The sequence below is a fragment of the Puntigrus tetrazona genome, chromosome 17, assembly GCF_018831695.1.
Source record: "Puntigrus tetrazona isolate hp1 chromosome 17, ASM1883169v1, whole genome shotgun sequence".
Lineage (NCBI taxonomy): Eukaryota > Metazoa > Chordata > Actinopteri > Cypriniformes > Cyprinidae > Puntigrus > Puntigrus tetrazona.
Window position 1 is genome coordinate 7,097,368 of NC_056715.1, and position 14,094 is coordinate 7,111,461.

Below are 14,094 nucleotides of genomic sequence, written 5' to 3' on the forward strand. Positions count from 1 at the left end.
TAATATTTTAATAATTTAATTCCTATAGTCCTGAGCTTGTCTCAGTCTGAAGTGTTTTTAATCTCTGTTTTCATGCCCCTCTTCTCCGTTAATCTGTTTTTCTATTATTCTCTTTAACCCCTTTAACAAAACAATTGCTTTTTCTAATGTATTACTGAGATTACCTTCATAAAACAATATTTACTGTCACATTGTTTATATAGCATACCCATTACCAAATTACAGTACATTTTAAATAAACCTATTCTCCTTATTTATAGAAGATGCGGTCATTTGGAATTCAATTATTTCAACTGTACTCAAATATAGATACTTTTTAAAATATATATATACAAATACAATCCGTGTGATATTGCTAGCTTGTTATCATGTTATTTACATTGATCATAATAATCATAAACACACTGGTTTGTATTGTAGAGCGTTTAGTTATTGTTTTGTTTTTATATTTATTTTTTTCACTTTTTCTTCCGGTTATTTACGCAACTATGTTGAAGTCTCGCACATTCATAGAAAAAAAAAAAAAAACATTTTAGCGTTGCAAAGTAAGGTGGATATTTTTTAAGCGTCGATCCATGTTAATTCATTTAATAATAATGCCAATCCGTGTAGCGATAATAATGACACATTTTGAGTTTGCATGCTGCTGTTTCTGTTTATGTATATTATTCCAGATTTGCTGGATTGTGAACGGTTCACGTTTAAAACAAATACATTTATGGAAAAATGATAGAACATGAATTATGCTGATTCTGCTAAATATGAGAGCTAAGCCTTTGCGGTAAACAATTGGATAATGAAGTGATTTTTATAATGTATAATGATAAACAAAATGGCAAAATAAGGAAAAGCTTTGTTTGGCGGTTTCCTTCCACCATGTGACTTTAAACATGGCGATCTAAACAATAGCTGCCTAGTACTAATTTAAAAAAATGTAGACTTTTGTAGATCTGATGTTCTTGCAATGGTGCGTATCTGCAGAGCCTTTGTTGAGCCTGTTAAAGTACGAATATCTGGACATGGACCTTAAAAGCAGGCTGACAAGAATTAAAGATGACTGGACCGTTGAGAAGTCTTGAAACAAACTGCTTAACCTTGTTGTTGTTTGGCTTAAATACACTTTTTTTTTCCAGATGGTGGAAGTGTTAACAGACCATCTAACGGGTCAACAGCATCTATACTGGAAGACATCTGTATACTGTTCTCATGTCTTTGACAGCAAGAAGACTGGGACCAGTGATGAAAATAACCAGCAGCCTAAACGTCCTTCTGTGTGACAAGTCAAGTCTTGCTGAAACAAAGAAACAGTAGGCAGGAATCAAAAGCATAAAATGTGTTTTATTTTTTTTCATGATGTGGTTTTGTTTTTGCTGGTTTGATATTGCTCTGCTGATGACATTGATCGATGCGAAACATTCATCGTGACAGCAGGTAAAGTGCTTTAGAATCCTTTCTGGAGACTTTCTGACCCCCAGATGCATACCGTATCACAGTAGGGAAGCATTATAACATTCACAATAGCGGTGAACAAGTCACCCTGCAGATTTTTTGACAGAAAATGTGATATGAAAGAAAAATAGGGTAACTTATTGTAGATCAGATTTATGGATAATTCCCATGAACGTAACATAAAACATTATTTAACACTTTTTTTTTTTTTTACATGAATCATTTTCACACGTGAAAGATAAATAATTCAGAATAGCATTCAAATATTTGACAAACAACTACAAAAAAATCCACGGGAAAGCTGACAAACGAAACCATCGTCGAAAGGTGAGGTACTGTATAAACCGATAGTCCTTTATACTGTATGTGGTCTTAAAAATTGTCCATATTCAATTGCATATTTAACTCTCGGTCTCAGAATCACTGCTGTCTTCTGTGCGAGGTGGTGATCTTTTCAAAGTGCTTTTGCTCTCTTGTTTTGAAGTGCTGGACAAATCTATTGCCATGTCTTCTGAATCATCTGCCCCGTTGCCTCCACTCGACCACGTCGTGTCGCTGTCTTTCACCTTGTGCTCCTCCGAATACGAATCAGAGTGCGTTGATTCGGGTGTGCCGGGAGGTTTTTTGGCAATTTCCAGAGACTTTTTATGCATTCCTGAAAGAACAAAAAGGCAGAGGCGATCACAAACTGATCTGAAGCTGCCGAATATTTATAGCAAAACCGCAAAATATGGGCAACACCAGACAGACATTCACAAGACACCTCAGCTATGTATTCAAGTGATCAAATACATATTTGAGTCTTTGAGTACTAAATAGAAAAACCACCTGCTGGCTCACCTAGAAGCCAGGGAGCACAGGAGCCCATCATGCCATTCTTGGCCGAGTTGATGATGGATTCTGGAAGTGGAATGGAGTGACGGACCATGGCACCGTAGAGCCCATATTCGGCCATGACGCTGCTGCGGCCCCAGCACTTTTCCCTTTTTCTCCACTTAGCACGGCGGTTCTGAAACCATACCTGGGCAAAACCAAACCGAGCCATTAGCTACTGGAAAGAAAGAGAAAGAAGAGGAAAAACTGTGAAAATCCACCAACCTGTATTCTGTCCTCAGGTAGCTCCGTCTTCATGGCCAGCATTTCTCTTGCGTAAACATCTGGATAGTGTGCTTCATGGAAGGCTTTCTCCAGCTCCTCGAGCTGATGCGAGGTGAAAACTGTCCTGAAAAATCGAAACGAGACGCACAGTTGATAAAAACGAATCGCTAAATGCTTACAGGTCGAACCTTTAAATGTACCGTTTGGTTTCAGTACATACCTGTGCCTTCGCTTCTTTCTCTTTTGTGAGTTCCCTGAGTTTTTCCCATCATTGCGGTCCCCGGAAAGACAATCGTCGTCTGCGATCACAAAAACAAAGTGTTAATAAAAATACAATTTCTTCACAGACTGACTTAGCATTCAAAAGTGCAAAAATGCAAATGAATAAATATATATATATATATGCTAAAAATACAAAATGATAACAAGCGACTATCAATATTTTTAATGCCATTTATAACAGTAGCCTATTGTAAGGTTATTTCTGATTCCATCAAATCAGTAAATAAAATCCCTAAATTATCCGTTGATTAAAAAGTTTCCATTGCAAATAGATTTCAGTCGATTTCAGGCTCAGTTTCAGCACCGACTTCAGTGAACAGCTCTTTGGTTCAATTCAGTGATCAAATGAAGTCATTCGTACCGGAATAGGCGTCCCGTTGCTGTTCTAGATTCTGCATGAAGTGGCTCTCTGTCCGTGACTGCAGGAGCGGGATGTGGCTCGGAAGAAAACACGGGGCCCCGGGGGGTTGTTGAGCCGCCAAACTGCAGAGAAAACCCAAGCCGAGCGGCAAAGAGCCACCCGGGAAAGCAAACCCTCCGAGCGCCGCGCTCTGCCCCTCTCCGTTGGCCCCTGCGCCTGAACCGGACTGATGCGGCTGGAGATCCGACTCCAGACCCAGCAGGTCTGTGATCGCGAACCCTTTGGACCTAAATCCAGATCCATTAAGACGTGATTTGTCGATTCCGAACGAGGGATACAGTTTAACCTTAGGCTTTTCGTCTATAGCCTCTTCTCTTCCCGTCATGGTGGCAGTTTGTTTAATTCACTTTCTCTCTGAGGAGGTCGGGCTGGTGGGACAGTTGCGCGCTCTGGCGGGACCATTTATCCTTCTGTCCAATCCGACAGATCATCGCACTGTCCAATCAGATTCAACTTCGGATATGTCAACCACGAAGAGGCGTTTCCCTTTTTCAATCACAAAGGATTAATTGCCACCAATTTTCCCTTTAATCCGATAAGGATTTTCCTCCCCTATCTGAATTGGTCCTAAGTAGTTTTTTTTTTCCCTGTAGATGGAAGATTTCACTCATATATGTAACGCGACGAGTTGTGGGTTATTGAAAATGTTTAATAGGTGATATAAGAATATAAATTAATTAGTGATGATAAACCAGAACGAGATCGATATTTAAACTTTTAGTAGCTATGATCTAGTCTACGTTACGTGATGTTTATTATTCGATGGCTGTAATCTGAATTTAAATAATGCCTCAATTTTTACTTGCTACTGAGGCGGAAAATGCATTCTATGCAATGAAGGAATAAATCAAAACGCAATTTCGCAAGCAAAACTGTTAATTTTAATAATAAAATATCCCTAAATCTTATCGCCAAGCTTGAATTGGACTAGTTGAAATGTAAATTAAAAGGGGGAAAAAACTGTATATGTTATGTGATTAAATTATTTACGTATAATTCATTAAAAAGATTACAAACCAATTATTTTCGTCATGTAAAACAACAATGGCAACATTAAAGCAAATGAGTTTAGGTTGGTGAATAATAATAATAATAATAATAATAATAATAATAATTATTATTATTATTATTATTAGCAGTAGTAGTAGGCTACTAGTGTTTTGATCGCTATATTTACTGTTGACACATTTTTATAAATTAACTATTTTATCTATCTTATAATTAATACAAACTATAACGTATCTTTAACGTTTAGCTCAGTGACGAATTCACGTTTTTTCACGTCAGTTTTAACGTGTTCCACCTTGCATTTATTTATACAAGACTAGAAAATAAAACAACGTTTGATAACGAATAATATGCAGTTATGTTTTTACTGTTTGCATAGTTTCACTCCAGCAAAGCAGTGATGGAGAGTCTCCTTAGATAGATCTAGTAGCCCATTTCCACCTTCCAATAAATATCCTATCTAGAATTAAAAACTTAGCTGTCTTGACTTGATCACAGAGAATCTGCTTCATTTCTGCACCGAGAGAAAATGAAACTCTTTAAGCATAAAAGATTTTGTAAAATGAGGTCAAAGTTACGGTAATGCTGTCAGGTCGACGTGGTGCAGCAGAGGCCAGGTGTTTCAAAACAAGGGGAAAAGCGGGCAACATCTCAGCCAGTCTGTTTTTGAAAAAAAAAAAAAAAAGAAGCAATTAGATAAATCGTCTTAGACGAGATAATTAAATGAAGTCCATTAAATTCGTTTACAACATTAATCTGTCATATAAAGAGCTCGACTCTAAAATCTGCTTTTAGGGCCCGTTTCCACCAGGACGACCTCCAGCTTTCTAACTGGCAGTTAAGAGAGCTGCTCTACATAATCCTCATAACTGTAGCCTAATGTAAAATAACGTTAACTAAAACTAAATGTGATCATACAAGGAGGGAGAGAGATCATCAGTGATCACGCTGAAGAATAATATATTTGGCCATTGCATTTATTTTCTTCATCTTCATCTCAATAATAATGGGTGAATAATGATAATAATAATAATAATAAAAATAATAATAATAGGTCTTATAATAACAATAATAATATAATTACTATGTTATTATTGCAGCAACAGTAAAAACGTCTTGATTTTATTGCGTAACGTTTCACAAGAAAATAGCAAATTAGAAAAGCATATGAACGAATTTTATTTAATTGTATTCTTTTTTAAATCAACACATTTTCAAAATGTTCTTTTTATTTCTTAATTTATTTGCAGATATTATTTTTCACGGAATTGCATTATGAAATGTACAAAGATCGCGTTGCACGCAAACACTGCATTGTTTTCCGAATCTGTTTTATCCTTTTAAACGCATGTCATTATTTGATTTTTTTTTTTTATTTGTGCAACCTATTTATTTAGCCTGTAAATTACATTCCTTAATAGCCTACTATATGCCTATACTGACCAACAGGTTGTAGTTTCTACTCGATCAATTGCCTTGAAAACTGTCTAAACATAAACCAAAGAAATAAATAACTAAATCAACGCTGTTAAATAATTCTGGAATCATTTCCGTAACGCACCTTTCAGAATAAACAAACAAACAAACAAAAAAAAAAAAACTCGACCGTTGATTTCTGATCCCGCTTTGGTTTTTAGGCTGTCCCGATCTAACACAATTTAACGGAAACAGGCAAATAAACCAAATCCTTCCGTAGAAATCGCGGGGCTAAGTAACTGAAGCGAACAACACACTTAAACTGCGCTCGCGGTGAAGCGAGGAAATAAATTATGTTATTTTAAGGGCCAGATTACAAGGCTGGGTTTCATGGTGTCATCAGATAGGATAATCCTGGATTAAACTAATCAGTAAATGTTTCTCCGCTCATTATTTTCCAGAGAAGATTTCCAGCCGATTCTCCACCGCCAAGATTATTAATCTCTTAAAGAGCGTAACATCAAAAAATCGCTCTTTGCTCTAATTTTCTCTGGCCGTGGCGCGCGGCACATGGAGGTTGTTTGACTAATAGACATGCCACGTGCCCTAATTCTGAGCAGGATCCCGCCACTGGGAATAGCGGCGGCCCCGCACGCGCGCGCGCGCGCGCTCATCACCCACCCGCCTAAGAAACTAGCTGCCAGCAGAATGGCTACTAAGCAATGGGATTTCAGGCAGATTTTGCATTTAATATGATGAGGGGGAAATAGATTTTAGAAGTTATGCAAGGTAATAAAAAAATAAATGAATAAAGATATATATACAAGGACAAATGTTTGCGCTGTAAAATTCTTATCTGTGAGCATTTTAAGTGTACCTTAAGTGTTCTTTGGATGGCTTTAGAGGAACAAGATTTCTGAAAAACCTAATAATGTCAAGGATGCTTTTTGTCACTTTACGACATTGGGCAGATGTTCAAATCCGAATCCAAATCCTCGATTCTTGGGTAGCTGTGTGTGTGTGTGTGTGTCTGTGCTCAAGGGTCGGAGGTTTTATGTGTTTGTTGTGCAAACATCTGGGCCCTTAGATCTCCAGATGTTTCGCCCAGTCTATTAAGATCCCAGCTGATTTGTAATCATCAAGAACACGGCACACTGCTACTTAAATTCAATCTGACCAATCGTCAGTGCGCACCGACTTCCACATCGCTCCGGCCCTCGTTGCTTTTCAACAACACTGGATGATCCCCCTAGACAACTTGTTTAACGTCCCGCAAATACGCCGCGAGGATCACTTAGTAGTCTAAGAAATTCAGTCAGAAGAAAGCCGCACCATCAAGGTCGGTTGCACATAAGCTTCATCCTGAAACAGCAAACAAACGAGCTGTAACCCAGCATCCTATTTGTTCCAAACCAGGACAAAATAAAGCGTATATTAATTGTAAGCAAAATGAAATGCCCTCATCCCAACCCTATATAATCTTTTATATAATAATAATAATAATGAAAAACCGATGCAGATGTCCATTCGGCTGCTTTCAAACATGCAAAGGGAGACCAGCCAGATAATCATTTTGCTGTATTAGAGGAGAACAGGCTTAACAGCATTTGTGCACAAAATTTCGAACTTACTAAGGGCAACGATTTGCGTTTTGACGGGGTAATATTTTGTAAGCTGCTGATCGTTTTTTTGGAACGTATGCCACATTAATGCCGTGAATTGTAATCACACCAGAGAAGTATTCATCCTCGAGTGGTAAATAATTTATGTTGAGATTAGGTTTTTGCATTCTTAGCTCCGCTGGCAGCTTATCTGTCGATGCACAAATCTATGAGATTTAGTAATTCATTTTCTCTGTTTTTGAAATTGGTTTGCCTTTTGTTGCTTCGCTATCCTTACGTCCACTCTAATAATTGCTCGTCCGCGCCTGATGTTTATTTGCATTGGATCGTTCCAGTTTTCCATGTTTCTGGGTGAAAATAATCTATTTTTATGAGCCGCAAAGCCTTGCAAGGTTCAAAAATGCTCTGTTATACACTTTCAATTTAGTGTCACACATAACTAACCACAGTAAACAAAAATGCAAAGGTTTACTTAAAGAGATAGTTAACCCCCAAAAAAACTATCTTATGTTGTTTCAAACCTGTATGACTTACTTTCTCCTGTGGAACACAAAAGAAGATATTTAAAGACACTAAACACTATGATACAACAAAAGAGCAAATAAATGATAAAAAAGGATTAAAATGATTAGGTATACTATCTTTTAAAATTTGAATCAATGCATGACAGATATGGTACTGAAAATCTTATGACTTGTTAATCAGTATTGAATGTGTTTCTTGCTACTGACAAACATCTTTAGAATCTATTAGCAACCACTGAGAGAAAAAAAAAGCAACATACACCCACTCGCATGCTCAAATAGATGCATTGTGCGAGGACGTGTGCTACGGAGAGCGTGTGAGGCGTTAGGACGCGGTTTTCTCCCTCTCTAGGGAATAAGTACAAAAGCGCGGAAGAGCCCACCTGGGACTTAGAGAGCCGGGTTAATTAAAAACCTTCTGCACACACACACTTATATTCACACACAGACACAGAAGGGATATCAGAGGTCATCTGATCAGTTACACTCAAAAGCAAAGAGAAATTGGCCAGTCAGTTAGAGCTATGAATCACTTATATTATGTGAATTTGCCCCTTGGGATAGACACTCCAGATTAAGCTAAACTGCTGCTTTAAAATTGATTTTTGGGCTCCCATGTGGGTTAGTAAAGTGCAATGTGATTAGTTTTAGAAAATGTTGCAGACTATTTGGGTTCTATTAATAGTTTTGTCATAATTAAGTTTGGGGAACAATTCTAACTGTTGACTACAACTTTTGTAAATCTGCTGCTTAATAATAATTAGTGAGGTATCTGTTTAGATATAGGGTAGGATTTAGTGATCCAAAATATGGTCATGCAGAATAAAACGTTAATATGTGCTTTGTAGTACTAATAAACAGCATATATGCTTGTAATATAACATATTGATATTAATAGTGAGAATTTGTCCCTAACTAAAGTGTTTCCAATAGGACCTTTGACTTTGTCTTTCATAGAAGAAAGAAATATATACAGCTTTGGAACAACACAAGGGTGAATAAACTCTGTTGAGCAAAAAAGATATTTTGAAGAATATTGATAACCAAAATCTTGGTTGCCATCGACACTGTATAGACAAAATATAGATATGTATAGACATCGACGGCAACAGAAACTGTTTGGTTACCAAGAAAAACTATTTTCTAAACAATTTCAATGTTTTCTACAGAAGGAATAAAAGCCATATGGATACATTTTGACAGAATTTGTATTACTGGGTTGACGATCCAAGGTGATTTTTAAATGAAATTGATTAAAATACACTAGCAGAATCAACAAAAGCTTTAATTGTTTAAAGACAAGGCAATTTGGCAGATGGGAAAGGAACTGTTTCATAATTTGAATCTTGAGTGTTTGTGTGGCACATTGTAAATGATAGCAGTAATTGCTATAATTCTGTATCCAGACAGTGATTATGTCCTGGGTCATCTTCAACAATGCCCTATAAACACCAGACCCAACTGAGTTTGTTTTTAATTGTTTAGCTGGTCCATTGTTTATGCTACATAAGGGGGCAACAATAGTCTGGCCACGCGTCACCCCCTCCGATCACATCCCCATTCACCGCCTCTGGCCCACTAATTATTCAAAAATGCACATTTATGCAAATAGCCCTCCTTGTAGATTAACCTAATTCAGTGTCGTAAACAATGGGCAGTCGTGGGATTAAAGTTTTGTAAATTAGTCAAGACCACTAATGATCTCTGATGTCTGTAAGTCTGGGGTTTTTTTGGTCTTCTTAGAGCTTTGCGGTCTTGTGATAATCTCACATCTGAAGTGAGGCCACGCCACGCAAGACACGTTACAAATCTGTCAGAAGCATAAACAACGTAACTGCACTCGCCGTTATGCGTAACAGTTTAGGATTAAAGATTACTAGGGGATGCGCAGGGTCAGAAGCGTTTTATAAATATTGTTAAACCTCGATTAGCCTTCCTTTGTGATTATGTATGCGTTTTTATGCAAATAAGCCACGTGCCATACAAACAAAGCTAGATTCTGGCAAGGTGCTAGTTTTGAAATTTAAAGCGATAGTTCAAGATCGTCATTTAAATACCCTCGTGCCATTTAAGACCTGCATGCCATTTTTCTGTAGATATTTTAAAGAAGCTTGGGTCCAAATGACAAATATCAAAAGTTGTTATATTTGCATAATATCTAGCATATATAAAATCTAGCAATATACTGTATATAACAAATATATACTTATGTTTTTTATTGCAACATATGAAAACATTGTACGTCTGGTTAATCAAGGACTTGATCTTAATCCTCTGGTCCATCAAGTGTCCCATCTTCAACACTTTCGCTAAAACTGCACAGCTTGGGTCACACATGACCAGCAAAGCTTTGTGACCCTGATATAATTAATGCACATCTTTAATAATGGAAAGTTTCTTTTTGCAACTATTCATATTAACCAAATGTTTTGAAAATATTTTACTGCCTTATTTGGGAAGCAACTTACTTTAGCTTGTCAAGCTACAAGCTAATCATAATAGAAAAGTGTTTCATTACAATTAAACCACCGTTTGAAAAGTTTTTAGCTACAAGGTAGTACTAAAAATGATCCAGCAACACTGAGGCTACACTCCCGTTCAAATGTCTGGGGTCAGAAAGATTTTTCGATTATTATGCTCAGCCAACATGCATCTTCAAAAATCAAATATACTTGTTTGGTGTTTAAGAAACTTTTGTGCTGCTTAATATTTTTTGGTGGAAACTGACTAATAGTAAGTCCAAAACGAATAGCATTTATTTAAAAAGGAAATCTTTTGTAACATTATAAATGTCTTTACTGTCAGTTTTGATCAATTTAATGCATCCTTGCTTCATAAAAGTATTAATTTTCCAAATATCTAAATGATAGTGATACTATAGACTAAATGTAAATCTCACATGCAATATAACACAGCAATTTGTAGTATTTTCTAGTATAAGTAGTTTGTTGTTAGAAATTATAAAGTTAAATCTTGTCCATCACCGCCATTAGGAAGTTATACACCTAGCTAGACACTTTATTTTATGATTTAAAACACAACACAATATCAGGGGGGAGGAATGAAGGTCAGACAGGATAAAGGTTAACAGTGGGAAGCAGGATGCCCCTATAACCACCAGTTGAGCGCTGGGTTTGTGTTTTGAGTAAGACAGTCCACTAATGACCTTTGTGTGTCTTGTTCAGTTAGCTTAGCTAACAAAGACGCTATTCACACGCCATCACAGGCTTGTCTGACTCACTTAACCTATTAGACAGTGATCACTCTCTATTCTTTCTCCCACTCCTTCCCTTTTCTCCCTCACTACTGTCTTGCTCTCTCTTTCTTTTTTTTTCTCCCCACTTCTTTAAAGTGTGCTAATTAGAAGGAATCAGGTCAATTAAAAGATGGGGCCTCATTATGAGACCGTGATCAGTGACACATTGTACTGTCCAGACAACCAACCGTCACTGTGCTATGGGGAAAAAGAGCCGATGCACTCTTTACCTAAAAAAAAGACTCAAGCAAATGATATCTGTGCTTGCCCTTGTGTCACATAGGAATATTATAAAAATTCAAATCAATATTATTTTTCACTGACTGTACATTCATTTCTCTTGATCTAAGTGATGACAAATCTTCATGCACTATTGTTCAAATGTTTGGGGTCAGGAAGATTAAAAAAAAAAAAAAAGATATACGGTATATATATATATATACGGTATATAGTTGGTTTCTATAACTATTAAGCAGCACAACTATTTCTACAACTAGTGATCATAATAATATATGTTTTTAAAGCATCAGATCAGTATATTAGAATGATTTCTAAAAGACTGAGTGACACTGAAGTTTGGAAAAATCATCCTTGCCACCATGAATAAATTATTACAACAAAATTATATTACAATAAAATACAATTTCACAATATTTTTTGTCTTACTATATTCTTTATCAAATAAATTCAGATGCATTTCTTTGTTCACAAACATTGGCAACCTTACAGAACTCTAACCTCTGAACAGTGTATTTATGCAAAGTTAAACATATAGTTTATGTTCCTTGGAAATTAAACCCATTACCTTAGTTGAATAATTCTGTCGGCTTCTCATGGGTCACAGTAACCTCATATTTTAGAGGCACAAACTGGAAGCAAGCAGAATTTTGGTGCGGCTTTAACACATGAACAGATACACTAAAGATGTAGAAACAGTTGTCGATTGAAATAACACGTGTACACTTTCACAATATTAGAAATTTGGAAACGCTGAACTTAATTCGACCCAACGCACCCCCTGTCCTCGATGGAAGGAGAGGAGGGGTTTAGCTTTAACTGGCAGAGGACTTTTCTGAAAGTGATAGGGAGAAATCATAAGAGTATTATAAAAGAACAATGAAAACAAAATCTGCCTTTGATTTGAATAATAGTTGTGATATTAAATCAGACGAAGGGATTATTAAAAGTGGAGAGACTATTGTTCTTTTTTATGTCCATCTTATAAATAATCACATATGTTATGAGGCATATGGTTCATATCTGGGTGGAGGGGAAAGGAAAGAGCAATCTTGCACATGGATTACCAACTTATATTTCCAAGTATCTTTTCTCACAACCATGATTATAGTTCAACATCCACCACATTAATGGCAGAAAGAAACTGATGTGCGTTAGGTCACAATGTAAGCATTTAATTTCCATGTGGACCAGTCAAAAAATATATGATCGCATTTATATTTATATAAAAAGATAGTATTTCTTCTGAATAATTATATAAAATCATCCATCTGAGGGTTGCAAGATACAAGAAATCTTAGGCAATACTAAAAAAAATCATATTGACTCCATTAATTAGGGAAACGTGGTGCTCGATGAAGTGCCCTAAGCCCTGTGGCGTTTGTTGCTGAATGGCAGATGTCATGTGCTAACATTCAATAACTAACCTTGAGGAGTGGGACAGCCTTGCAAGTTCCTAGCCCTTGTCAGAACGTCTCCCAATCTGGCTCCAATCTGTCACAGGGATGCAGAAGTGGAACTCCATGAGTGCACAGGCTTCCCTTTCCCCAAGGCCATCCCATCCGCCTCATCCTCATACTGTAAGCCCTACAGACTATATAAAAAAGATATAAAAGCACATTTTCTTCTAGAATGACAAGATAATAGCATTGCCTTGGTTCTAGAGCTCTTAAAGTTTCCTTTTAAGAGCAAATATAATAGGGAAATTAACAGAGTGATGACGGATGAATGATGAATAAATCATATTTGAATAGTAGGTATGGCATTAAATATCTGACCATTTTATAAAAAACACACAGAAAAAAAAATAAATAGGTGAGTTGCAAGTGAATTCTCGCATTTAAACCAACCACAACCCGTATGCATGGGGCATCCTATACGTTCAGCTCATTTTCTCAGCTAAGTGCCATTACCCATAATCCACCATAAGCACTGGAGAGCGCCTGTCCCCATGGTCCTCTGAGTCCATCTCACCCTGCTTTACCACCAACCACCATCCACTCACCCGCCACAGCCACCCCACCCTCCGCAGCAGCAGGATTAGGCCAAATGAGGCTAAGAACAGATTGAAAAAAAAAGGAGGAAAAGGAAAATAAGAAGAAAATCGGTTTTAAAAAAAAGCAAACATTGATTCACAATAGATGACAAATGAATTATCCTGTCCTCTTATATGAGATCAAAAGTCCAGTATGTGGTAAAACACAACTTTATGTGAAATGCACTGCTTATTCTTTACACTTCAAACTATTTATTTATTTTTTAAATACTAATAAAGCTTAAATTACAGCAAAATTAAGGTCAAATGGACTCAATAAAAAATTATGATTTAATAAAATGGTACAAAATTTGGAAATATATAATAATACATAATATACTATATAGTATAGGGTCTTAATAGCTGGAAATGATAACTGAAATTTAACTAAAACCAAATTTTATATGAAAGTGTGTGTGTGTGTTTTAAGATGATATTTTTTCAATGCATAGCAAATATATCAGCCAATTAAAATATTTAATCGCAACTAATTGAGTTAATTGTAAAGAATGTGTGCTTTTGTGGGGAATTTTAATGCGAAAGCATTTTATTACCGTTAAGATGTCCTTCATCCGTAATTTGTAATGCAATCACTGACCGAATTTGCTAATGTTTATTTATTTATGGTGTGTTATGTCACTACAGTGAACGTTATGAACCCAAAAAGATATAAAGAGTTCCGCCAACCAGCGTTCACATGAAGCAGAATAAAATAAATGTAATGTAAAATTTGTCAGTCGCGTTAG

The 14,094-nt window shown here is 36.4% G+C and overlaps 1 protein-coding gene across 3 annotated transcripts; it reads right to left on the reverse strand.

Moving 5' to 3' along the window:
- Nucleotides 1-1,368: 1,368 nt before the first annotated feature.
- vsx1 (visual system homeobox 1 homolog, chx10-like) lies at nt 1,369-13,299 on the reverse strand. 3 transcript variants are annotated; one of them, XM_043263587.1, is made up of 7 exons: nt 13,227-13,299; nt 12,741-12,907; nt 3,191-4,918; nt 2,768-2,846; nt 2,548-2,671; nt 2,290-2,470; nt 1,369-2,104 (listed from the first exon to the last, which is right to left on the reverse strand). In XM_043263587.1, the coding sequence occupies exons 3-7, from the start codon at nt 3,573-3,575 to the stop codon at nt 1,851-1,853; spliced, it is 1,023 nt and encodes a 340-aa protein (XP_043119522.1). In that variant the 5' UTR covers nt 3,576-4,918; nt 12,741-12,907; nt 13,227-13,299; the 3' UTR covers nt 1,369-1,850. The 3 variants fall into 3 exon arrangements, with proteins under 3 accessions (XP_043119522.1, XP_043119519.1, XP_043119521.1); XM_043263584.1 differs by having other exon boundaries at nt 2,278-2,470; XM_043263586.1 differs by lacking the exon at nt 13,227-13,299 and having other exon boundaries at nt 2,278-2,470; nt 12,741-12,922.
- Between the last annotated feature and the right edge of the window lie 795 nt (nt 13,300-14,094).

Excerpts from the sequence above, each read along its gene's own strand:
- vsx1 (XM_043263584.1), bottom strand. The coding sequence starts at position 3,575 with ATGACGGGAAGAGAAGAGGCTATAGACGAAAAGCCTAAGGTTAAACTG. Across the intron at positions 2,847-3,190 it reads GCAACGGGACGCCTATTCCG|ACGACGATTGTCTTTCCGGG; the intron begins GTACGAATGACT and ends TTGTGATCGCAG. Across the intron at positions 2,105-2,277 it reads GCTTCTAGGTGAGCCAGCAG|GAATGCATAAAAAGTCTCTG; the intron begins GTGGTTTTTCTA and ends TTGTTCTTTCAG.